General features: G+C 48.9%; 2 protein-coding genes across 2 annotated transcripts in view; both read right to left on the reverse strand.

The window, feature by feature from the left end:
• Nucleotides 1–667: 667 nt before the first annotated feature.
• LOC135384866 (uncharacterized) lies at nucleotides 668–4,329 on the reverse strand. Its single transcript, XM_064614050.1, has 2 exons — nucleotides 4,316–4,329; nucleotides 668–3,356 (listed from the first exon to the last, which is right to left on the reverse strand). The coding sequence occupies exons 1-2, from the start codon at nucleotides 4,327–4,329 to the stop codon at nucleotides 668–670; spliced, it is 2,703 nt and encodes a 900-aa protein (XP_064470120.1).
• A 2,686-nt stretch (nucleotides 4,330–7,015) lies between these two features.
• Nucleotides 7,016–26,235, reverse strand: part of LOC135385774 (uncharacterized) — a 47,315-nt gene continuing 28,095 nt past the window's right edge. Inside the window, exons 2-8 of the mRNA XM_064615287.1 lie at nucleotides 25,749–25,862; nucleotides 24,022–24,160; nucleotides 22,442–22,518; nucleotides 16,233–16,430; nucleotides 14,979–15,147; nucleotides 13,580–13,668; nucleotides 7,016–7,727 (exon numbers count right to left, since the gene is read on the reverse strand). Coding sequence (XP_064471357.1) covers nucleotides 7,450–7,727; nucleotides 13,580–13,668; nucleotides 14,979–15,147; nucleotides 16,233–16,430; nucleotides 22,442–22,518; nucleotides 24,022–24,160; nucleotides 25,749–25,862 — 1,064 coding nt within the window. The 3' untranslated portion in view covers nucleotides 7,016–7,449. The remainder of the gene's footprint in view (nucleotides 7,728–13,579; nucleotides 13,669–14,978; nucleotides 15,148–16,232; nucleotides 16,431–22,441; nucleotides 22,519–24,021; nucleotides 24,161–25,748; nucleotides 25,863–26,235) is intronic.

The following is a 26,235-nucleotide window of genomic DNA, read 5'->3' on the forward strand; positions in this document are numbered from 1 at the left end:
CAACTTCGCCCGGTGTTGGGGTGGCAGTCAAGCGCTTCCCTACGAGGAAGTCTGCAGGAGTCAAAGGGTGCAGGGCAGCGGGATCGGAATCCACATACGTCAGCGGCCGGCAATTCACTATGCATTCTACTTCGCATAAGGCCGTTGTGAGATCTTCATACGTCAAATGGCGCCTTCCTAAGCAACGCCTGAGGGAGTCCTTCACGCATCTGACCATCCTCTCCCACCACCCGCCCCACCAGGGTGCTCTCTCGACAATAAACCTCCATTTGATGCGATTCCTGGAGGCAAAATCTTGCACTTCTGAGGACGCGGTGGAGAGAATCCGTGACGTCTGATGGAAGGTGCGAGCGTTGTCTGACATGATCAGTGACGGAACCCCGCGTCGGGACGCAAAACGCCTAAATGCGCCGAGGAAGTGTTGAGTGGACATCCCGGTCGCCAATTCGAGGTGGATCGCGCGGGTAACGCCACATGAGAAAAGGACGATGTACGCCTTCCGCTGTTCGTTATTGTCAAATGCATAGAGCGGTCCAGCAAAATCCACCCCTACTACGTCGAAGGGACTCGTGGGTGTGATCCTTTCCCGCGGGAGAGGAGCGACAGGTAGAGACGTGCGACAGGTGTAGACACGTATGAAGAGCGCGACGAACCGTCTGTCGACCCCTTACAATCCAATACTTCTGGCGAATTTCACAGAGTGTGTCTTGAACTCCTGTGTGGTGGAGTTCGCTGCCCATTTTCGGATTTCCATCCCTGCGTCCCGCAGGACAGCTCTGGTCTCGGCATATATCGTCTCGGCATCTTGCACGTCGTCGCAGCCAATTACTAGGTCGTCAACATAGAAGCTGGTGCGGAGGCGAGCTGCGGTGGCTGGGTATCGCGAAGCGACCGCGTCGAAGTGATGGTGCAGAGTTGCCGCGAGTAGGAAGGGGCTGGACGATGCTCCGAACGGGACTCTGGTCATCCTCCACTCCTGAGTCGCAGGATAAGGGTTGGATGATGACGGTAGCTCCTGGATCCACAGAAAGCGGAGGGCGTCTCGGTCCTCTGGTCGGATCTGAATTTGAAGATACGCCTTGCGAATGTCGGCGGTCAAGACAATGGGAGAAGACCGAAACGTGATGAGGAGATGGAGGAGGTTGCTGTTTAAGTTGGGACCCTTCGACAGAACCTCATTAAGAGACGGTTGGCCGGGAACATGGGACGAGGCGTCGAAGACTATGCGGACCTTGGTCGTGACGGCCTCCATACGTATAACGGCATGGTGGGGCAGGTAGTACACGTTCCTGGTTGGGTCTGGGCCAGAGACTGGTTCGGCATGCCCTTCGACGAAGTATTCGCGCATTGTGGCGTCGTACTGCTTGAGAACGTCGGGTGCCATTCGGAACCGCCGGAGTTGAGCGTTGAGTCTCGTCTCGGCGGTTACCCGATTGTGTGCCTCTGGTGGTAGCCCAGGCGCCTGGATCATGAGGGGAACCTCGTACCGATCTGTCTGCCACTTGATGTTCTCTTGAAACATTTGGAGGTCTGCCGCTCCGGTGGGAGCAGCTACGTCAGAATCCGTAATACCTAATGCATCTAGTCGCCACAGGTTGGTCAGCTCATGCTCGGGCGCGTCGTTCGTGCAGCACAAAAGTGACGTGGTGGCGGGATAGTCTGGTAGCGAGGAACGCAGTGGGGCAACACCTTGGACGATCCACCCAAATACCGTTTCGACGGCTGTGATATTGTTGGGAAGGCGCTCTATTCTGCCAGACACAAATCGCCAGTAGTAGTCCGCGCCTATCAGCACGTCGACGTTCTGCGATAGACAAGTCGTTGTGACCGGAGAGAGGCCACGATCGTGTAGCATTTGCAAGATCCGGGCATCCACAGGTGGGCTGAGCGACCTGCAGATCTGTGGTATAGCGATGGCCTCTACTTCCAACGACTGATGTAAGCCATCGATACGCAGGGACACCTTCTGGTATGTGCGATGCGTGGACGGTTGCGTGGAGCCAAACGCAAAGATCGACATGTTTTCGGATGCCAATCCCGGGCATCGAAGCCGCTGAGCGAGTTCCTCGGTGATGAATGTTCTCTTACTTCCGTTGTCGAGAAGAATACGTACGGACGCGGATCCGCCAGGGCCGGCAACCTGAACCACAGCGGTCTGCAGAAATGTGACAGTAGACGAGGTTGACGCGGTGGTGGCTTGGATTTCAGGTGTCTGCGCTGGCGATGATGAAGCCGATCCAACGATCCCGGCGGTGCGCTCTCGCGCTTCGCGTTTCGGTTGTATGTCGCAGAGCACAGTCAGATGTTGTCCGTGGCATCTGGTACACGTGAGACTAGCTGAAGAGCGACACTGACGGGCCAAGTGGTTCCGCTTGGCACAGCGGAAGCATCGACGCGCTGACGTGAGGCTTCTCCGTTTTCCCTCGGGTGTGAGCGGCGCTGGACAAGTCGCCGTGCGGTGATCGCACGCACGGCAAAGGGCACACGAAGGGAGATCGGACGGCGGTGCTGGTGGAGCTCCATCAGGGCGTGTGGAGTCTGTGCGCACACCAGCTGGCAGCGCTGCGGCCGAAGGAAAGGGGGCTGGCGCTTCGTCTTCCGCGTGGACCGGAGGCGTATGCCGAGGCCGGTGAAGAGCGACTTCTTCCCTTGCTTCCACTTGAATGCGTAGGAAATCCATCAGTGCACGAACCTCCGCGGCAGTGGGCGATATGCGAGTAGACTCTGTGGAGGGGGCTGTCCCGCTCTCGCTAGGAGAGACCAATTCCTTCCTTCTCTGCCGAAACTGCACGAAGAGATCGGGTGGAAGGCAGCGAGTAACAACCCTATAGAGCACGACATCATAGCCAGACTGCGGAATCTCCAGTGATTCCAGGGCCCTCGTGTGGCGCGAGACTTCGTCGAACAAGTGACGTAGCTGAGTCACGTCCCCAGAACCTTGCACTGCGCGGAGCGACAACAGCTTGTCGATGTGCTCGGCTGCAAGGAGATCGGTTCGTCCGAACCGCTGCTTCAGGGCGTCAACAGCTATCTGGTAATTCGCTCCACTAAGGCTGATCCCATCAATAGCGCGCTTGGCCTCATCGGTAACGTAACACAGGAGATACTTAAACTTCTCCACTGTAGCTAGCGCACCGTTGTTGTGGATCGTTGCCTGGAAGTGTTCCCAGAACCTGGTTCCTGGTTTCGGCACCAAAATGTTTCGAATCGGACCCAAGAATTCGTGACCGACAGTTCTGATGCCTTCTACAAACTGAACCTTTATTCCTCTCTCGCGCTCCTCCTCTTCGTCCACAGCTGAGCCTAAGAGCCCTCTCCTCCTCCTCTTTCTTCCACACCCGCTGTTGCCGAACAGTCTACGTCACAACGCCAGGTGTCGCGACCCGTGGTTAGCGTGGCAAGCCACGTGCGTTGGCAGCCGCCGATCACATGAGTTGTTTTGATGGTTGTTTCCGACGATGGATGCCATTTCGAGAAGGAGATCCGAAGGAAAACTTGATGAGCGAGGCAGATACTACCCTGACCTCACCTCACAAAACGCGACAACCACCAAGTTACACGACGTCAAGAACCACGTGTGTTGTTTTGCCAACGATCCACTCTTTCCCAATCTCATGATATCATGATGTGACGTTGTGCGGCTGGTGGTATATTAATAACCTTTCTGGCAAACATATAACAAACATTTTACAAGCGAATGTGCAGACTGTCACGGAAAGTGTTGCGATATTTAGCGGCACTGCGGAACGTTAGGAAAAGTCACTAACAGCTGCCGCTGTTTATTTTGCAGGAGTGAAACTAGCCGGCTTAGCTGAACAAGCAGATCTCGCTTCTTTGTCCTTTTCAATTTTTTTTCTTTTTTATTATTGAACGTCATCCCCCCTCCTCAAATTTGCAGCTCTTGGTGACATGACGAAAACGGGAGCAACATTTGCACTGTAGTTATCTGCGAGTGAAATTATCTACGCGGAAGATAAGCGGCCAGGATTTAATCTCAGACGGGAAACTATACCCTGCAAATGTCAAAACGACTGACTCAGTTGGAAGACGATGTTCATTTTCTAGTCAACTGCTGCGGAAAACTTCAAGAGCGCCAACATCGTGTAAATACATCGCGAGAACGCTCGCACGTCACGAAACGTCGACTACCCTCACCGCCTCTTTTGCGGATGCAGAGGATGTGGAACGAAGGCCTGATCAGGCAAACCACTAAGAGTAGACGTCGAGAGCAGTGATTGCACTACAGCTACATCTGGAAGAATCTTCGAACATCTGAATGAATTTTTGGATGAATTTGCGTCCTTGCCGTACTCACCGCAGCTCAGACATGTCACGGATGTCAATACACCGGATAAGTACCTTCGGATTTTTCGAACGGATGATCGAGCCGTCAGTTGGCTTAATGACAACAGGTTCGTCATTCATGAAGTGCTCAAATGGAAATGAAAGAATATCGTTGGTCGGCCAACCAGTATATATGCTTGGGTCCACTGCTGAAAGTTGCTAGTCTGTGCCCTGGCCAATCTCTCTTACCTTACATCACACAGAGGTGCAAATCGCAGCGCCCAATAGTCCAGGAGTAACCAGTAAGAGTCCAGTACTCGTGAGAGTAGCAGACCAGACAGAATATTCTGTAGATAGCGTGATCAATCACTTGTTGATCGCAGGTCACCAGCAATACGCGTTACTGCTTCACTCGCTCGCTGCTGTTCTTCTTGTTCTTCCTCACACACGTAGTGGCGGTGATCGTTGAGTCTTTCCTTATTCTTCTTCTACTTCTTGGTTTGGCACACAACCAAAGGGCAATAGGCCGTGGATCAACAGGTGGAAGGGTGAGAGGATGAAGGGTGAGGGATGAGATTAAATATTAGAAACGATGAGTTCGCAAGACGAATGATACAGCGGCGTAAAAGAGTATTGTCTTTTTCTCCCTATAGCTCTCTCTCTCTCTCGTCAGATGCTCGTTAAGCCGTTTTGCACTGTGATGGTGATGGATAGAAGAAAAAAATGGGGAGGTGAGTCACGACTAAATCGAACTGGCTACCCCAGTACACCTACGTAGAGCAAAAAGAAAAAAAAGGAAAAGGGGAATGGGGTGTACACTCCCTTTACGCTTCAGCTTTTGAAACTTTGGCGTCGTTGTTGCCATGCATCCTTTTCTGCACTGTGCAAACGAATTCAGACTGTTACTTTATTTACTTATTTATGCATATACCGCAAAGGCCCTTGCGGGCGTTACATGAGGAGGGGGGGACATCAATATAGTTGAGTTGACAAAATATAAAAAGCAAACAACAAAAAACGGAGCATGGCAAAAAGTGGCAAAAATTATGATTAGGGTTTCGCGTTTTCGGCACTCGCCGCCAAATGACGCAAAACATCCTCCGAGTATTTTTCTGGAAAAAACTCCGAATTATACTCTTGCATATGGTACAATCAGTGGCGGATCTAGACCCTGTGTTTGGGTGAGGGCGGTTTCTTTGGTGAAGCGCGTGCTGAGGAAGGGGAGAGAGGGAAATCCAATGTATAAATTGACGTTTTGGGGGCGAGCGCCCCCCCCCCCCCCCGAATCCGCCACTGGGTGCTATATGCCGAAAATACAGGTTCCCGATTGCACTGTTCTTCCTCCGGGGCATCACACTTCCGTTTTTCCTTCATTCTCCTCGTTTCCAGGTGGCATGCGGGAAATACCGCCCTGCGGAGCTGCTAGCCTCTAGTTCAGGGAAGGCAAACCTTCCTCTGTAACACTTTCATCAGTGGGTCAAGAGTGTTGAAGTACTCGTGCAACCCTCCAACAAAGGATAGAAAATTCTTTGCGTTCTCAATGTCCTCCTACCAAACTGCTCTCCCTCTCTATTTTTCGGGTGCAAACGTTTTAAAATGCCGAGAATATCCGATTTGACAAAACACAGAAATGCCGAAAAACACCCGCCGAATCTATCCAGGAATAGATGCCAAAGACGCAGAACCCTAATTATGATGCACAATCCATGCTGAACACAGCAAGAGCAAATATACCAGTGGGGAAGAGCTGTCACGTGCATCTCAGTGTTTGGGTATCGCGGAGCAGCATAGCACAGGCAAGATAAATCAGAGCTTAGCTTTCAACGATAACATAAAGGCATACTAACTAGCTCTTGAAGAACCAATTCGAAGATATCTTTCAGCGGGTAGTGCATTCCCTAATTTACCGAAACCCTGCTTCACTTTGCGCTAACTTGAACTCTATAATTTATTATCAACATTATAAATCATTGGAGACCACACGGTTTGAAATTCGCGCGCAAAGACGTATGCGCGACGTCAGGGTGGGAAATGTAGGCGTGGCCTCGGCGCGTGACTTCCTTCCCTCCCGCTATAGACCTCCTGTATATTAACTTTGGAGAATACGTGAGGAGCAGCTACAGGAGAGGACGCTGACACGTCACGCAAACGATCAGGTAATTCTCCAGTTGCTCCTCTCCTACGTTGCGAGTCCGCTGCCGATTCTCACGATAAAAGAGGAGTAACTCTGGAAATATATCCAATTTCGAGCGAAAGGTCTCGTAGGAAAGTTGTTTGGAGTCAAGTGCTCCTGCTAGACATATTTATTTTAATGACGTCAAGGGAGCAAACGTTCCCTTCAACAATTGTGGGCCAAGAGGAACAAAGTGTCGCAAGACGCGGACCAGGAAAACAACGCGCACCACGTTGTTCGACCTATAGTCGTGTTCGAATTCCAAACGACGATGAGGATGGGAGGTCTCCTTGCGAAGCTAATTCGTAACCCTATCATTAAAAGACAGTTTCAGGAAAAAAGTTGAATAAATGCGAAAAATTGTAATGGAATTCTAATTTTTTACGTATTTTCTTCACTCTGTAAATATGTGGCTTGTGACTGTTGTAACAGCGCCACCTATTGCTCGCTGCACATCCTCAAAGCCACATGCAACGCACTCAAGATACGTAGAAAATGACTGACACAAGATAGCCACAACTGCTCGGTTGTCCTATGACTTGCAACAGATAATATGTGCTGATTTTGGGCACGTACATGTGTGTACATGTATTTCAACATTCATATACCATTCATATATGCGGAGGTCAGGTGAAAATATGTTATTGAAACTGCAGTACAAATACTACCAGACAAACAAGGTGTGCGCTGCGTACAAGCGCTAAATGACTCCGTGAGGTGTGACCGCCGTCACAAAAAATCTCAATGCATAAAACACCATAGAACGCAAGACAGAACACTAACTACGCATAAACCTGATCTCGTTTTAAAGTTTCTAGACTGTGGTCCAGGACCTACGCCGTGACCTCACCTGCTCGAGCCTGCACATATGTGAAACGTCAAGAAACAGTCAACCGTCGGCAAATTATACGTCGCACAACAGGAAATTGTCTATTGTTTCCTGTTTTTCATTCGGATTTAATGAGGTTCCCTTTCAGGCAAGCGTTTATGTGTTACGTAGTACAGATTGTGTCATGAGCAAATCTTTCGACGGAACAATAGAGGCTGACATCTGTAGCAGCGCAACGTTGCTGTAGTTTGTCCCGTTCCTGCTGACCAGCACCGAGGTCCTTCTCATACGGAAAGGACTGCAAGATGGACCCGTCACTCTCGATGCAGTAACAGCGATCCAGAACGCACTGTACTCTGTCGTAGTTGCCGTACTGGTCACAACTCCAGTGAGGCAATTGAACCAATTGCCGTTCAATGTCGTACTCGTCGAGAGCACAGTCTGTAAGACAGAAATCACACAAGCAAAAGTAAGAAGATGGCACCGATATATCGTTAGCCTCAATACGTATTACACACATGATTGGTGGGTGATTCTCCGCCGTTATGGCGGTATGCCTCATTGCGCTTGTGGAAGGGATGAGAAAGTGATGATAATGGAAAGGTGTCCTATTAGAGTTCGTCCATTAGTCTAGTGCTGGAGAGGAACTCAGCAACAGCTCGTAGGCCTTGCATCAGATGTGAGGGGTCCGACCATGACACGAGAATTTTGGCTAAGTCGAACTGACGTTGATCGACGCGTTGGAGAGCAGTTTCCATGCTCGCGCTCGCGATCGTACTGTCCGCAGACCAGGAGGACGTGATGGAGGTCACCGCGCACACAACACATGGAACAGAGGCTGGACGCGCCGACACCGAGGAGGTGTTTGAAATCCGGTGTAAAAGCCACATTTAGTCTCATGCGGTGGAAGACTGTGGTAAAGGAACGCGGCATTCGGCGGGGGAGAGTAAGGGACAATGTGGGGTCAACGGAGTAAAGCAGAGAGTGGGTGGTGATGTCATGTTGCCATTGAGACTGCATCATGGGGCCAGTGAGGCTTGAGACGAGGTAACGGCGATCCCCCCGAGACAAGATGATGGGGACATGCCTGGTATACTGGTGCGCGCCTGCGGCTGTTCGATCTGCGTCCTCGTTTCCGCTGATGCCCACATGACCCGGCATCCGCTTGGAAAACAATAGAGTGGCCCTGTGCGCTTGCTTTCTTATATATGTACTTGCAGAATTTCAATGACCACAGGACTGAGGAAGCCGCGAAGTCCCATAGTTGCCACACACTGCAGCGCATATCTGGAATCCGTAAAAACGACCCTGGAGCGAACGGGGCCGTCAGTAATTTTCCGCAGGGCGAAAAGAATAGCATAAAGCTCAGCGCATGTTGACGATGTTTTATGTGAGAGATGATGGTCATCTGACATTGACTTGGAGGAAATGACAAAAGCAGACGACGAACTTCCCCTCGTGGTTGAGCCGTCCGTGAAAGCTGCGGTGGAAGTCTCATAACACGAGCTCATCATATCGAGAGTGAGCTGCTTCGTCACGCATGCAGCAACGTTGCCTTTCTTCCCTGTTAGCCCAGGCACCGACAGGGAGATGCAGGGTGTCGGAAAAGTCCAAGGTGAAGTGCTGGAAGCTGTAGGTGCGACCACAAAGTCAGGTATACTAGTCTTCAGTTGAGAGACACATGGGTGTACGCTGCTGTGCTTGCGTCTCCGGAGCTTCATAACTAGCGGATGCCGCCGATGGTGAGCTAGAAGGTGGAGGTACTGCCGACTCGTCTACCCGTAGCGAAGCGTGGCTTCCTTAGCCTCAGCAATGACCATATGGGTCTCTGCCGCCCGAAGGACTCCCAAGCACACTCGGAGACTGCGCGCCAGGAAGCACTGAAGCTTATGGACTGAAGAAGGTGGAAGGCCAAGCTGTGTGCAAGTGACCCGCGAACCAAAGCTCTCTGGACGGCCAAAAGCGACGCCATGGCACTGCACCACTTCATGCCTTCCAGATGCCTGATCACCGCAATCCACCGGTGGACCTTGGCTTCCAAGCTCGCTATGTGATTCACCCAAGACAGTCTGGCGTCTACCGTGACACCTAGGAAACGATGAAAAGATGCACTTGTAGAGGGTCGTGGACAACGACGAAGATGGCCACGCGCCTGGAGCATCGGCCTCAGTTCCACCGGCGCGGCCATGGAGACAGGCCACCGTCATCGCCTCTCCGTGGCATACCATCATCGCCGGTCGGAACTCATCTAGAGGGACACCACCTCATCTACAATTGGTGACCCGAACGATGAACATCAAGTTCGGTGCAATTCGGCCCTTCACCATCCCAAATTTCTGACCACACCATGCATCGACGAGCACTACCACGGCACGCTATACCTGGAAGCCATCATCATTACTCGGCTCATCACGATCACATCCCGAACACCCATCGCCTCCCGCCCGACACGCCGACCGCTTCTGTCCACGCTACCGATCAGCTACCGATCCGACCGACCCGCAACGACCCGACCGCTCACTGACCATCGCATCCGCCCACCGGTTCACGGCTTCCAGGGACCGACCTGCGCTGTCCACGGCACCCGGCACACTCACCCCCCCCCCCTCTTCATTTCTGCATCTCAACTCGCATCCGCTGCCGGCCGCCACACCTGAGCAACGTGCTCCCCTGCCGGTTTCGGCAGTCGTGGCAGCCGACGCCACGGCACGCTTCAGCCGGCGTCTCGGCACTGCTCACGGCTACGCAGCCTCACTTCCTGCGACCCTACGAAACTCTCGCTCCCGTGCCGGATGCGGCACCCCAGACTACGACTCCAGCGCCCAACCACGACTTCTGCGACGTCACCGCTCATTTCTCGAAAGCCTTATCTCGGCCGCTCCCGCCCCTCTCATCAACCTCTGCCTGCAACGTGTGCTGTGCCGCCCGTGGACATGTCCAGCAGTGCGCGTCATCCACGGTCGCTCCTGCTCTCTCTCCTCCGGTGTAGGCGTGGTTCATCGTTCTTCTTTCTCGCCGCTCCGCGTCTGAGGGGGGAGCACTGTAGCGGGTCGTAGACAACGACGAAGAAGGCCACGCGTTCCACAGTTCCACCGGCGCGGCCATGGAGACAGGCTACCGTCATCGCCTCTCCGTGGCATACCATCATCGCCGGTCGGGACTCATGTAGAGTGACACCACCTCCTCTACACACTCCTCAGCTGTACACCGGCAACTGAAAGAGGGGAGGGATGCATGTTCCTGCTCGTAAACGGGAGCACCACGGACTTTTCAGTCGAGATGTCCATGCCGGCCGTTGCGAGGTAGTGCTCAATACGTATTACGTGCATCTTTTCCCTGAGTTGTTGCATTCGTATTACGTGATTAAGGCAACCCCGCAAAATAAAAGGTTATACCCGAGATTACGCCTAAGCTATTCCTGGAATCACTGAGGCCTTTCTACGCTAGACGAATGACCAGAAGACAAGGACATCAACAGGAAACAGGAAAGAGCAGGATCTAATATGAGATCTAACGTGCAGCATGTCGCCACACTAGGCCGACATACCTTACGTGTAAATATATTCCAATGACCTAATGAGATGGACACCTGGAATAAAAGAAGCCACATGCATCAGCCTACAGAACATGAAGAGAGAACATATTGGTCTTCACTAATGCATGGGGCAATCAGGAGTCTGGAACGGTTCGTGTTATTAGAGGCTCGCTAGAGGTCTCATAACACGCGCTCATCATATCTAGAGTGAGCTGCTTCGTCACGCACGCTGCAACGTCAGCCCAGGCACCGACAGGGAGATGTCGGGTGCGAGAAAAGTCCAAGGGGGAGTCCTGGGAGCTGTGGGAGTAACTACGGAGTCAGGTACACTAGGCTTCAGTTGAGAGACACATGGATGTACGCTGCAGTGCTTGAGTCTCCGTAGCTTCATAACTAGCGGGAGCCGGCCATGGTGAGCTAGAAGGCGGAGGTACTGCCGACAGGTCTTCTCGTAGCGAAAAACTTCCAGCGGGGCTTCCTTCGCCTCGGCAATGATCATACGAGTCTCTTCCGCTCGAGGGACTCCCAAGCACACTCGGAGACTTCGCGGCAGGAGGCACTGAAGCTTATGAACTGAAGAAGGTGGGAGACCACTCAACACAGGCAAGCTGGACAGCCAAACGCGACGCCATGGCACCGCCCCACTTCATGCCTGCTAGATGCCTGATCACCGCAATCAACCGGTGGACCTTGGCTTCCAAGCTGGCTATGTGCCTCATCAAAGACAGCCTGGCGTCCACAGTGACACCAAGGAAACGATGAAAAGATGCACGCGTCAGCTGTACACCAGCAACTGAAAGAGGGAAGGGATGCATGTTCCTTCTCGTAAACGGGAGTACCACGGAATTCTCAGCTGAGATGTCCATGACGGCCTTTGAGAGGTAGTGCTCAGCAGCGTTCAAAACGTGTTGAAGGCGCCGCTTGATGGCCGGACGGGATTTGCCGCTGGTCCAAATGCAGATGTCATCCGCGTAGATCAAAATAGACAGTTTCTTTCCAACGCAGCCCCGAAGACCCGCCATGGCCGCGTTAAACAGAATAGGACTCAACACGCTCTCCTGCGGGACTCCATGAGTCATCGAAACATGCTCCATATCCCCCTGACAGGTGCGAACAAATAGTTGCCTGCCATGGAGGAAGCCCATAATCCATGAGAGTGCTCTGGAGGGTAGGCCGGCTTGGGTGAGGGGATGCAGAACGGGGGCGTGGTTCACGGTGTCGTAAGCGCGTTTAACATCAAGAAACGCAGCCACCACTGTCTTCTTACGCGCCTTTGCTTCTTCCACCGACGTAATGAAGTCAAGAATACAGTCCATGGAAGACCTGTGCTGGTGGAATCCTGCCATTTGCTGCGGGAAGAACGAGTGCCTCTCGAGCCACCACTCGATTCTGTGGATGATCATGCGTTCTAATAACTTGCCAAGGCAGGCAGTCAAGCTCACTGGCCGGAAAGAAGAGAGCTGAGAGGGCGATTTTCCCGGCTTCAGTAGTGGAACAACTCGCGCTTGCTTCCAACCTGTCAGGTACTTTCCCGGTTCTAAAGGACGTATTAAATACCTGGAGTATAGGCACTTCTGACACCGTTCATCCAGGTTACGGATAGCCCGATAAGTGATATTGTCCGGGCCTGGGGAGGATCGAACACTTGACAGGGGCAGTGCGTTTTTTAACTCGGAGAGCGAAAAGTCGCTATGCATGTCCGGATCAGTGATGGTTGAACTAGCTTCAATCTGTTCTTCCAAGTATAGGTCATAAGGCACATGAAAGTCGGTGAACACGCTGCCACGGAATGTGTACACCTGACAGAAAGCCAGAGACACTCCATCCTCTGACTTAGAAGAGAACAACGCTAGAGCACCTAGCGGGTTACGGTCTGGGGTCGGCTTTCTTAAACTTCTTGCCACCCGCCATACCTTCGCAGGACTATTGGAAGGCGACAGCGTTTCGCAGAACCGCCTCCAACGTTTTCAGTCGACAGACGCCAGTTCCTTAGCTGCTAGCAAACTAACTGAACCCACAACTGAAGATTTATTGCATAGAAGGTGGGAAGTCAGGGGGAAGTCATTTGGCTCGCTTCGCTCGCCGGTGTCGGGGGACAGTCTGCGAGTCGGTTAACTTCACATGCCACAACTGCGTGCATCTGACAGATAGTGAAGAGCCCTGGTTCTCCGGTCGAATCCATTTCAGGCACTGGCCTTTCATTGTAGGGCTCAAGGCGTTCCTTAGCATACGGTTATGGTCAATTACTTTTCCGGGAATCCGATGTTTCCACAAGTGCATCAGCAACCACGGTCAGTTGCTCTGTCCCACATCTTTCCTTCCGTTTTCCTGTGCTTTTTGCGAAAGTGTTGGCCCACATATTTACAAACTTGCACACTTTACGTTCAATATATTACACGAAAACAAACTATGGGCAGGTTATGCCAACAATGTCTCAGGTTTCAAATTGTTGTATCTCAGCTGCCACAGTAGCGGTATCGTGCTGTCCTTGGTGAATGTCTGACAGCATGAACAACGTCCTTATTTACGTCAATATTATGTAGCTTATTTGGTGAACACTTATCACAGTGGTTCCTGTAAATTCCATTCCTCGTGAATACATTCAGCCTTCGGTCTTCAGATTGTGTTTCTGTGTGTACGTCATATTGACCTATACCTATAGTTCGTACAGTTCGTACAGTGAAAGTTCCTTCTAACTGCTGCAGTTCTCCCACAACATATATCAACGCATGTATTTCATTTACTCGAAGATACGTACTGCAGTCCATCTCGCCCCTTGTCGCTCTTTCCTTGAAGGCATGGGCATAACTCTTCAACGACGAACCTTCTCTGCTACTGCAGACACACCTGAAAAGAAATGCGGAAATGGTATCGGTGCAGATGTTCCCTTTGAGAAGGAAACCTGAACAAAAAGCACGTCAAAGAAACCTTCAAACGCGTAATCCGTGAAGCCCACAAAAGTGAAACCTCACATATGCCTACTGTAAAGTTCCTTCTGAGTGCTGTGCTACCGATCATTCTCTCGGGATCCTCCTCTACGTCGACAGACATTGAGGTGACTACATGTGTTATGGAATAACACGTCCGTTAAAGTAAAAAGCCACACCGTAGAAGAATCTATTCAAGCCCTCTAATAGAGTTCCTTCTATTGAAGGCAACTTTCCAGACGTCCTTCTGTCTATATTGGGAATGGATATAAGCAACGTTCGTCTGGCGAATATTGATCGGAGAGTGGGTATTGGCATGGAGTTGTTTCATTATTATTTCCTACGCCGTTCAATTGTGGCGGCCAGTGCGTCTCCGTTAGACCCGTGCGAATAGTGGTTTGGAAACCGAAGAGAATACGAAGCGTATAGCTGCAAATTCGACCGGTTTGCACGCATTACGAGTGGAAATAAATTGCAAACGTACAGGACACGTTAGCAGAGAACAGATATATATTACTTTCATTTCGTGTCCCTCAACCGTTTCTTTTCTTTTCTTTTTTTTATGTCAGAGAAAATTTTTGTATAGGTAACGCATTGCATGGTAATGATATTACAGCGTATAGAAAAGTTGGGTTTTTTTTTTTTTTGTTTGTCGCCTTTAATCGCATAAATGCATCCTCGTGTGCCACTGGAAGTTCGTCCGGTAGGCACTTGTTACGTGCACAAACGTGGATATACTTTATCCGCATACACCCTGTATTTCACGTGAGAGGTCACAAATGATCACTTGAATGATCAACGGAGATGGCGAACGACGAACCGGAAAACGGAACCGCTCCCTACGTTCGTTGAATAAAATGCCGCACAACCGATTAAATATGGCACAGGTCAACGGATTATCAATGTACTAGCCTCGTCGTCGTGCCCCTCGGACGGCCACAAAGAGTTCCTCCTTGTGCTCTAGCTCGCAAGTCTAGGTTAGCGGGAAAAGCTCTCCGGCTGCAGCTGGAAATGTGTTTTACTTAACCTACCAAGTACTTGAAGTAGGAACTACTTCAACTCGAAACAACAACGTTCCAAATTGGGTTGGCACGCAAACAGGGATGTTTGTTTAATGTCGGCATCCTTGTTGGAGCGAAAGTCGTTGGGCATGGAGCCTTCTATAGCCATTATTGATCTCAGAGTTAACGATCATGTCCAGTGCGCTTCTGTGTCCTTCAGTGCGCTTACTTATCTGGATGACTGCACTGCACACTGGCGAAGCTTCCGTCGATGTCGCAAGCAGGGCTCTCTATTCCAACCAGAGTTTGGCCCTTCCTTCCAAAATCGTGAATTAGACGTCGGATGCGCACCGTCTCCTTTTCACATGCGCTCAAGTAGTCGCCCTTTTTGGCATCATCTGCAAGACCAACATATTATTATAATATCGTCGAGAATAATATACTAATGTTAAAGCCCGGCGTTTCTTCACACAAATATTAGCCTCGGTGGTCAGTTGGTAGCCTGTCCGCCTATTGATCCCAAGGTTGCGGGTTCGATCTCGTCTGTGGACGCGAGCAACTTGGTTGCAAGGAATAAGATGCTTAGACACGCCGTCTTCCGCGAGGGACGTGAATGCAGTGTGCCGTGTGCTGGGACTTCGACGCACGTTGAAGAACCCACATGCAGGCAAAATCAACCCTCAGACCGACCACTGTCGCATCGCTGATGATCATGGTTGTCTTGCGACGTAAAGGCACGAATTATCAGCATTAACGCGAGTGTTTCTGTTGACAGCAGCTTGCGCTATAGGTGTTCCTATTCTCTTCCTCTTTGAGCTTGGGGTACTGCGAGGATCTGGCTTTAGTAAATGCTTTTTTCTTTCACTGGAATAGCTCTGAAACGTACTTACACGGTTGCGTTCGCAAGCCACAAACATTTCGCGCCTGTAATGGCTCAGCGTGCAGCGCCTCTCACTATGTGGTCGTCTCTACAGGCAAAGCCACTGTCAGCTCTGCGTGCCTCCCGTGCTCATAAAATATACGAACAAGTGGTGTAACCACATAATTAATGTCGGAAAGGCTAACGTCGGAAGCATGAAATATCGGGAAACATGTGAAATACACTGGCGCAAAAAAAAAATGAAATGTCTGCCACGTGCCGCTTATCCCTAACCCAGTTAGCCGCTAAATTCGTTATCCAGTCTTCGCAATGGGGAACGGTTCACTGATTCGCCTATCCTGCCGACAGAGGATGGGTACCGAGGCGTCCGGGTAAGCGAGACACGACTATAGACGGGAAAGATTATTCGGTAAAATATCACTTAAAACGGCGCTTTGACTCGTCAGTTCCAGGTGAGCTTCAAAATACAAACCTGTTTCTTGTAACATCACAAAGGAATAATGATAATTTACGTAGTAAGGCATCTACACAAACTAATAGGCCCATTATCGATTGGCAGGACTCGCGAACAAGTTCAGTGATGAAGCATTCACAATCACTTACAGCAGGGAAGGAGGTTAAGTTGCTTGATGGAGACAACCATTCCCTGTGGTTCTCCTGTCTTGGGATCAGCGCAGTAGCACAGGACGCCCTGACACTGAAGTTCTTTGAAATTCCCTTGGGTGTCGCAATGAATCTGAGGCTCCACCATCCAGGTAGACAAGTTTGATCCCATAATCGACGCCATCTTCCGAGCGCATGCTGGAAGCATTTGGTACAACTAAGTACAGGCGTTACCATTGTACGTATTTTATTCCGGTTTTCATTTTCGTTTCTACGAGAGGTTTATTTTGCGCGAGATTTAACACGTATGTCTCACTTGGGACATGCACCGCGGGGTTTGCGGAAAGATCCTTGTGTTACTGTAACCGGTCTTCGGTACGACTTCCTAGTATTGTAGTCGGCATTGCAATGCTTTTCTTTTGTACGAATTTAATCTATGTATTATATACCTTTTCACAGACAAAATGGAAGTACTACGTGTACTCCTCACATACAAACTGTGACCGGTGCACTTTATCGCTAAATATGTCAAGCCCGATGTGCCAAGCGAAATTCGATGTTCATAAGCACTTGAACGACAAGCGCGTAATGCATCCCTGCAGCGCGGATTTTCATACAAATTGCCGTTTTTTTAGTTTTTTTTTAAATATTATTTCGTACCTGAACGACAAAAAAAGCTTTTGGTCTTGGCTTTGGACCGATTAGGAGTGTTCCATGGTGCATATAAATGCATGTTTTGCACGTTATGGCATATTTCGCATGAAAATGCGTGAATAGCAGGGATGGGCAGTATTTGAATACATTGTAATTAAGATACTATTTAAAATATAAATACATGTATTTATATTTTCTATTTAAATACAGGCTAGAAAAATGTATTTCTAATTATATTTAAATACGAACTTTCGGGTACTTATTCTTGTAAATACTTTATAAATACTCTTATATACAGAATGTACTGACTCATATCCTAAAATTGCCCTGCATTTGACCTTTTGGGAAGACGGGCGAGTTTCGGGCGCAGTTATGCCGTGTTTGCGCCAGCATGCGCATGCGACAACCATTCTAGATGAAGAGTTTTTCATTGCTGTTCCGGGCAACGGTCGCGACCACACGATTACCTTGTACGAAGCATTCTCGTCAAATTTATTACAAGCCTTTGTTCTTCGGCACCTGTGGAGATGCTGTTCTCCTTTGCGAATCTGACTGTGCGGCCGAACAGAAGGTTTCTCGAAGACTGCATCTTTTAGATGCGGTCTTCGAGAAATTTATAATATTAAAATCGCCATGATAATCTAACAAATAAATGTTATTGTTGCTTGCTGATTTCTTGTTATAATCATCATTACTTCTGTATTTCCAGATGTCATCTTCCTATGCCATGCAGATGCCATCTTACAGTATTTATGATAGTAGTTACGGTATTTAAATACTGTATTTATATTTCGTATTTAAATACTCACATTGAAGAGTATTTATGAAGAGTATTTAAATACCCCTTTCAACAAAGCATTTTGTATTTATATTTAAATACTAAAAAAAAAATGTATTTATGCCCATCCCTGGTGAATAGTACATATTTTATCATAATTTCAGATGGACAGTTGCGAGAGCAACAGCCGTCCGAACATTTCTTCTTCTTCTTTTTCTTTTTTGACATGGTAGGTTTTCTTGTTTCGTGAAGGCTTTGGGTCCTCGGATTGAAACTTGGGGTAATTGCAGACTTGTACACGTTACCAAAAAAAGGAACTAAATATCGTTACTCCTTACCACGGAAAAAGGAAGTAAATACGTTACCCGTTACCCAAGCAGCAAAAGGAATGCATTCCGGTTACTCGACAGTAACGAGTTGCTCTTACGTTACCATGCTGTTACAGAGCCACAACTATGTCAAAGTCAAAATTGACACGTGCTTTATTCGGGCCGACAATTTACATGGCATTCGCTTTGAAGAATAGTTGGTACTCGAAATGGGCATCGGTTATGTTTGGTGCGTTTCCTCGAGAGAGCCTCTGTGGCAAGATTGAAAGATTGCTGTGGAAAGGCATAGCTGCATCAAATACGGCCACCTTTGTTTGATGCACGTATTGGAAATAGGGTGCGCCTGATTAGTAACCAGTAGCAACGAGACTGATTTTCCTCTTTTTTTTCTTCTTGTTCTTCTTCTGTAAGTTCCAGGTCAACAGCTGCTTTTATTCCCCTACTTTTGCACCACTGTTAGGACGTTACACACACACACGCACATACACTAGATGATGATGAGGTGGGCGATTCACCGCCGCTGAGGCAGTACACTGCCCTACTGCGCGTTGGGAACGGAGGGGGGGGGGTGATGATGGGGGCTTTCAGAGAGCCGTCACCAGACCGGTGGAGTACAAGTACTCCGCATGAAAACGAAGGCCTTGCATCTGGTGGGCAGCGTTCGACCACGGTCCGAGGACCTTCGCGAGGTTGAACGGCCGCTTGTCAATACGTTGCATAGAAACTTCCATTAGTACACGCTCGTGGTGATATTGTCCGCAAGCCAGGATGACGTGGCAGAGGTCGCCGTGCACTCCTCAAGTGGGGCAGAGGGAAGACGAGGTGGAGCCGAGACGGTGTTGAAAGGCAGGTGTGAAGGCAACGTTGAACCTCATGCGGTGGAAGAGTGCAGTAAAGGGGCGCGGTAGTCGCGGAGGAAGTACGAGAGAAAGCGTGGTGTCTACATCCGAGAGAAATCTACATCCTACATGAATGTTGTGGGGTCTACTTCCTATGTCGTGTTGCCACCGAGCCTGCATCTTGGGACCGGTGAGTGTCGAAAGGAGGTGTCTTCGGTCGCCCGAAGACATCATTATCGGGAAAAAACTGCGTGCTGATGGGCGCTCAAGGCAGCTCTGTCTGCTTCTTCATTGCCGCTGATGCCGGCATGTCCGGGGATCCACTGCAATGCGACAGTGTGCCCTGCAATGGCCGCCTTCTTATAAACTTGCAGGACGTCAAAGACAACAGGACCGAGGGACCCACGTATCCCCAAGTTGACCACACACTGTAGCGCGGGTCCTGAGTCTGTAAAGACGACCCAGGACTCAGCTGGGCTGGCTGATATTTTTTGCGTAGCAAAGAGAATGGCGTAGAGCTCGGCACACGTAGACGAGGTTACACGATGTGAGCGTGATTGTGCGTTTATGTGAACTGATAAGCGCTACACCAACGTCTATAAGCCGTTGTATAAGCTGGCTTTTTGCATGGCCAACCTTTCCTTTCTTTTTTAATAATCAGCATATTAAAAACAGAAATACCCCGACCCCCCGCCGTTGTTAATCACCAAATCAGCCAAAGTTCTTGGGCTACCTCCTCACTACACGGCATCAGAGGTGGGCACCCTCGCGAGGGCTTGTGAGGTTGAGGGCTCCCTCACCCTCACCTCACCCTCACCTCACGGAATTTGAGGTGAGGTGAGGAGCATCTTTTGGAGCAATGGTTGAGGTGAGGTGAGGTGAGGAAAAATCTTCCTAGAAGACGCTGAGGTGAGGTGAGGTGAGGGACATTTTCCTTGGGAAAGACTGAGGTGAGGTGAGGTGAGTAAAATTTTCTGAAATAATTTTGAGGTGAGGTGAGGTGAGGAAAATTTTCTGAAAAACGTTTTGAGGTGAGGTGAGGTGAGGGAATTTTTTCTCCAGAAAGCCTGAGGTGAGGTGGGATGAGATACATTTTCTGAAAAATTTTTGAGGTGAGGTGAGGGAAATTTTGTTAAAATTTTCTGAGGTGAGGATTCCTTTTTCATGTGAGGTGAGGACTTTTTTTCGTGTGTCGAGAGAAGAAAAGGGAAAATTCGTCCGAAAATTTTTAGGTGATATGAGGCAAGTTGGCAAAAGGTAGTTGTTAGGGCTGTCTTCTTTACTTTATTTGTTTTTTCAGTGACTGTTGTAAACCAAACGACGCGAGCCGTTGCACTTCACTATCAATAATCGCTGCTTATTGGCTGGTCCTGAGTCCTGACGATGGGTCTAGAGGCTCTGGCTGCACATCTCACAAAAAGTAGGGGGCACGACATTGGGTGCACTGATGACGTGACACTCATACGATTATGATTCACAAAGCTGCGCTTCGATTCGACCACCACTGTAGCGCTCAACCTATCGGATGCCATGCGAAGGCGGTGAACGAGACAATTAGCAATGCACCTGCCATCCCACTAGCTGATGGCGAGCGGCCATGATATAATGCGTAGGACATGATCCGTAAATAATTTTAGCTATCATCGCCATTCATCAGGTACTCACCGCAGTCGTGGCGCTTTCTGGCCTTTGTTGCGCTTGCGCCACAAACACCTACAGTCACAATCTACCGCTGAAGCAGAGAGTCGGGACCTGATGCTTTAGTCTCGATACTTGCTTTACGCTGCGTACTTTCGTCATTTAAAAAAGTGAGAAGCGTCGACCTTGAGCAGGGAGGGGCACCCTCCTAACTGCAAGTGAGGTGAGGGCGCCTTGAACCCCCTCACCTCACGGAATTTGAGGTGAGGTGAGGTGAGGGAAATTTTTTATGCAAGGCTGAGGTGAGGTGAGGAAAGATTTTTTCAGGAAAGGCTGAGGTGAGGTGAGGTGAGGAAATTTTTCGGATAATGTTTTGAGGTGAGGTGAGGCGAGGAAAATTTTCTGAAAAATTATTTGAGGTGAGGGCAGGCGAGGAAAAATCTCTGAATTTTTTTTGAGGTGAGGTGAGGGAACTTCTCCGAAAAGTAGTTGAGGTGAGGTGAGGACAAAGCTCCGTCCAGGAAAATTGAGGTGAGGGCAAAGACCGTGAGGAGTTTTGCCCACCTCTGCACGGCATTGGCTGCACCAGGTATTCGATTGATTCATGAAAAGCAGTGTATAATCGTAATAATAATTGTAATAATATAATATGCATGTATAATCCTTGATACGGGAACTGCTACAGCTAACAAAAATATTGGAGACGCTTACCTGAGCACGTTTCTTCAAATTCGAATACGACGTGTAGGATGCTATGAGTCATTTTGGTTTGGGAAGGCAAAAAGACACTAAAACACTACATTCCCGTCACCTTTTGCCGCCTTCACCATTAACGTCTCGTCGAACCCAGGTCACACTGACGTGATTATCATCTGTGTCATCTTATAATCCAACAAGTGATCCTCACTTAAGCCCACAAGTGTGGAAGTGGGAGAGAAAATACGGGATAAAGTCGGGCGTAAACGAAGGAAAGGAACGAGTAACGTGAGTAACGAGTTACCGATTGTTGTAATTGAATACGTTATTAGTTACAATTTTTGCAAAAGTAGCTAGGTCGTTACTTCGTTACGAAAAAAGTAGCTGGTTACTGGGAAACGAGTTACGAACAACTCTGGCTGATTGGTACATACTTCGAGGCGCAACAGCGCCAAAACACAACACGGAGAAGGAGACATCACAGAACGTTTCGTCCTGTGGTTCCTGGGGTAGCCAGTAAGACTTCGTCGTGACTCACGTCCCCGTTTTTCTTTATCACATCGCCATCAGGAGATACCAGATAGGTGGAGAAGCCACACCGTTCTGTGGTGTCTCCTTCTCAGTGTTGTGTTTTGACGCTGTTGCACCTCGAACTTTAGGTCCCCTTTGCAAAAGTCACCCCGGAGTCAAATTATTTTCATCGTGTCGGTGGGGGAACTTTTGAGCCGACACACTGTCTGCTCCACTGCGTGAAATGGGAGGGCGGATTTGTTAATTAAAAAAAAAGGAGATGTATGTAAAGCGCACATTATCCACAAATGCCAGACTTCGGGACCTTGTCTAGCAGCGGCGCGCAAGGCTACGTCAGAGTGTACCGTTGCACGTGCACGGCCGACGGGCTGTACTTCGCCACAGCTGCGAAGAACGACGGCGTTCGCCCCTCTAGACGCTGAACACTACATTGTTTCAAACTGCTTCTTTAATACAAGTCGAACGCAATAGACGATTTTACAAAGATGCGCGCGCCACCAAGCGCGCGGCGCAAAGCAGCATGGGAACTTTGAGGGACAGTGCTCCGTCGCCTGCTTCGGTTATGGTTTACCCCGGCTGACGCTGCTCCTGCGCACAGCGGGAATGTTATTGTCTTTTTTACTGCATGTTTAGAAGAGATTTAGTGCATATAGTTGCATGTATATTTCGGGAGTGTTTAGTGCATGTTTATCAGCGCCCTAGCTGTTGAAGCACGTAAAGCAGTGAAATATATACTTGTCATACCGCACGTCATGTTCTCAGCCATTTCCAACGGTGCTTGTCCGAAAATTGTGCGTCCCGCATCGTCCACGCAGACGCATCTGCAATGAGAGCGTATTTGTGTCATACGTTAGATATTTAGCCATTCTACACGCATTCAACATCGGCACAGTTCCCTTAGAAGTCGGCCCGTGACGTTGCCCACATACGTGAGGCCGACAACGGCAAGCCCTATCGCCATCACCACCACCAACATCGTTGTTCTCGCAGTACATTCTGTATATGCACGCACCACTTCAATGGAGTGGCTTCCCATACACTCACTGACAGTTTTAGTTATTTTGTGTTTCTTCATTTAGCATTATTTTGACCGGCCATAGAACACCATATCTTAACGAGAAAGATTCAATATTATGAAGTTCAAGGACTTGAGCTTAAACTTTGAAAACTTTAAAAAAGAAGACTTTAAAAAATTTAGCTTGAGAGTGTTTTTTCTGTAAAATATTAAAGGTCAGCTTGGAGGATGGCCCTGTATTCCCTGTACTTCACTATTACTACAATGACCATAGCCGCACGTTTCAAGGAAACGTCAACGGTCCTCCCTTAGTTTTAGTTATTAGTAATTAGTTTTTTATGAATATGTAGTAACTACAGTTGACAACATGCTAACAGACAGACAATAATGTCTCAACATTGTATACATCGATAGGAGTAAATTATGTGAGAGTAAGTACCGGTTTCACCAACCCCGATTAACATTTGAACCGAGATCAGCGGTCCATCAACTTGAATTGAACCCTTTTCATTTTTTAGCGATCGTCTATCTCGGTTCAAAGTTAACCAGCGTTCGTGAAACCGCTCTTAAATGTTTCTAGATCCAGCGCCGTGGCATTTATCAGAAAATGTCCCTGCAAGCTTCTTCACTGCACCAACTGCCACTATGTTCTACCCCGCAAAGTAACGGTGTCAGCCAATAACTCGGTCTGCATTAACAAGTCTTTCGAAAATTTTATTTGTGTCGGCGTCAGCAACATGTCGCATGCGCCCAGTGCACTTTTCGACACTGACGGGCGGATGTTGTGTAATGAAAGTGCACAGTGATATCCTCTGCAGCGTTCTTGCGGCATCGCGTGTTCCACTGTTCAACATGTATTTCGACTGTTAGCGTCACGTATCATGTCGCCTTGAGCTAAACATGCATGAACTAACAAACAACTCGAATGTACATAAAAGAACAGTGTTTAAGTCTATACGACTCTCAACTTCGTTATATTCTATGTTGGACATAAGGAAAACAAGGTCGGACGTTGTACATGGCAGCATGGTAATGGATCAAATCGACTTGTCAGCAGAATTAGAGGAGAATGTTTATTATTGTATTGAATTACCACTCTATTCAAACGGTTGTAGAAAAAAAACTACATTTGTCGAACACGTGAATATGAATCAAGACGACGGAATGCATATAATACACGTTCATGTGATTAGAAGTTCAAAGGTGTCGTGTGTCAGTTCCAAGGTTTCGCAGCGGCAGCACACACATAGAAATACTTCCTACAAGTTCATCTGTCCGCAATGCGAGGAGAACTTTCATTTCAACTTACTTGTGTCGCTTGCACTGTTTGGCGATGTAATTTCCTAGAGGATCGCACTCCGGTATCCACGCCTCCTGTGAGATCAAACCTTCTGTTTGCAACAGCAGACGGCGTCGCCGTTTTGCTTCACACATGTCAAAACTGTGACCTAGAAAATATTGATAAACATTGTATGGGTTGTGGAAGGCTATGAAGAAAGCTAGTTGCTCTGGCGCGCCAGGTTTGAGCGTATATACAGTCGCCGTCAGTCTTAACCGTAACAGTAACCGAGTGCATGGCCTGCATAGGAGCCGGTGACACGGAGCGTTAACGTCTGGGTTTGAGATATAGGTCCGGGTCTACATTAAGACGTACAGCGCCCCACGACAGCGGTACATCATGCTTGGATGGGCGGTTTTTGCACCCATGATCGGGCTCCTATTCGTGCGCTCACGCTCACCATCGGCTGCACTGCATGCGGGGTACGACGTGGTCTCAAATCCAACGGCCAGCGCTCCCGGGCGCATGCGTCTGCGCAGGACATGCACGGGCTCGTGCGTTAGAGTTAAGTCTGACGAAGACTGTACATAACTTTTGCGCCAGCGTCTGTGTGCTGAACGGAACAAAAAAAAAAAAACCCCAAATGCGATAAACTGGGATTTCTGACTTAGTGATCGACCCTACAAAGCTTTGTGCATCGATTGGAAATCGGTAGGGTTCTGTATATTTGGCTGCCATCGGCACTATTCAGTTATTGTCTGCGCCAGGTGGCCTTATGTAGCGTTCATAAAATACTTTGCGTCCCTGGTGTCACAGCCACGGGGATTGCGTCAAACGACAGATCATTTGTTCCCCGGTTAAATATTAAAATTTGACACCTCTAGCTCTCACTATGCGAAACTTGCAAAAAAAAAAAAAAAAAAAAAAAACTGGACGCGGGTGAATGTTTCCGTGACGTAGAAGAACATCGCATGCGTCGCTAAAATGCAATATCGCGGTGGCTGATCTACCAAATTTTATACGCCTATTCTTAATGACGTTCCCTTTTGCACATGAGACCGCCATCTGCCTTCCCTCGACACTGCGAACGTCACGTTAACTTATGTGACACCCTCTCGAAATGTCGGCGGCTGTCGTCCTGAGGTTACATCTCCTCGCCGGTTCGACGTATTTTCTGCCTCTCATGAGCAGTAAAAAGCTTTTGGGAAGGGTGAAGCTGTGGTACGTCTGGGGAAAGCGCGGTTAGAGTTTGAGTAGCTGGCTGTATAGGACCCGCCGCTGTCTCTATTCTCTCTCTCCTGTCAGGATGTCCTCCTCTTTTAAACCTTTTCATTCCAACATCCAATGAGTTTAAAAGACTCGCGCAAGAGAAAGCTTCGGTTCATAAAGTATCGGGAGAACAATGAAGCCCGGGACTAATGGTGCCACCGTAACGAGAGACTATAATTCAAACTCCACGCTAAAAAAGGAAAAATCCCGCTCGTGGGTACACGGGAAAAAACGCGGCGCAGACGTCGTTTCTGTTTTCTCGGTTTTCCATGTGCCATAAACGTATGCAAAGATTTATGGAAAGTACAGTAATAAAGATTTTGGCGGGGCCCATAAGCATATGTTACGATACGAAACATGCAACATATGTATGATATGTATTTACACTGCAAAAAATAGGCCGTAGCCGCAATTGCTGCGGTTGGACGGTTCGCTGTGAGTGCAGGGCTACAGCACAGGTTAGGGAGTGAAATTGTGTCACAACTCACCTTCATGGTAACTCTCAACACAGACGCCACCCTTACAGACAAGGCCTACTGCACAACGAGATGAGGGGGACCCGTCGAAAAGAACAGGCACATTCCAGCATGGTTCACCGTCCTCTGTGGCGAAGGCAAACATAACCTTCAGTGATATTTTCCTCTTGATGTACACACGTTTTACAAGTACATGCAGCCACCGTACCTCTATCTATACAGGGGACATGTGCCTGCAACAATATCATTCGCGGGGGCACTATCGTTTAGAGTACAGGATTGCCACCTGTCCGGATCCCAGACCGGAAATTGTAGTTTTGCGTTCGGTGTGCGAGTTCGAGTGTGATCCGAACGAGAAATATTCGAAAACAGAGAAGACAAAGCAAAGTGTGATTATAGTGATCGCAGAAAAACTTGAAAAAAAAAAAAAAACAAGAACACGGAAGACCATGTGAAAATGCAAATTTAGCGGCATCGTGACCTTTACGCTTTACGACTT

The sequence above is a fragment of the Ornithodoros turicata genome, chromosome 2, assembly GCF_037126465.1.
Source record: "Ornithodoros turicata isolate Travis chromosome 2, ASM3712646v1, whole genome shotgun sequence".
NCBI lineage: Eukaryota > Metazoa > Arthropoda > Arachnida > Ixodida > Argasidae > Ornithodoros > Ornithodoros turicata.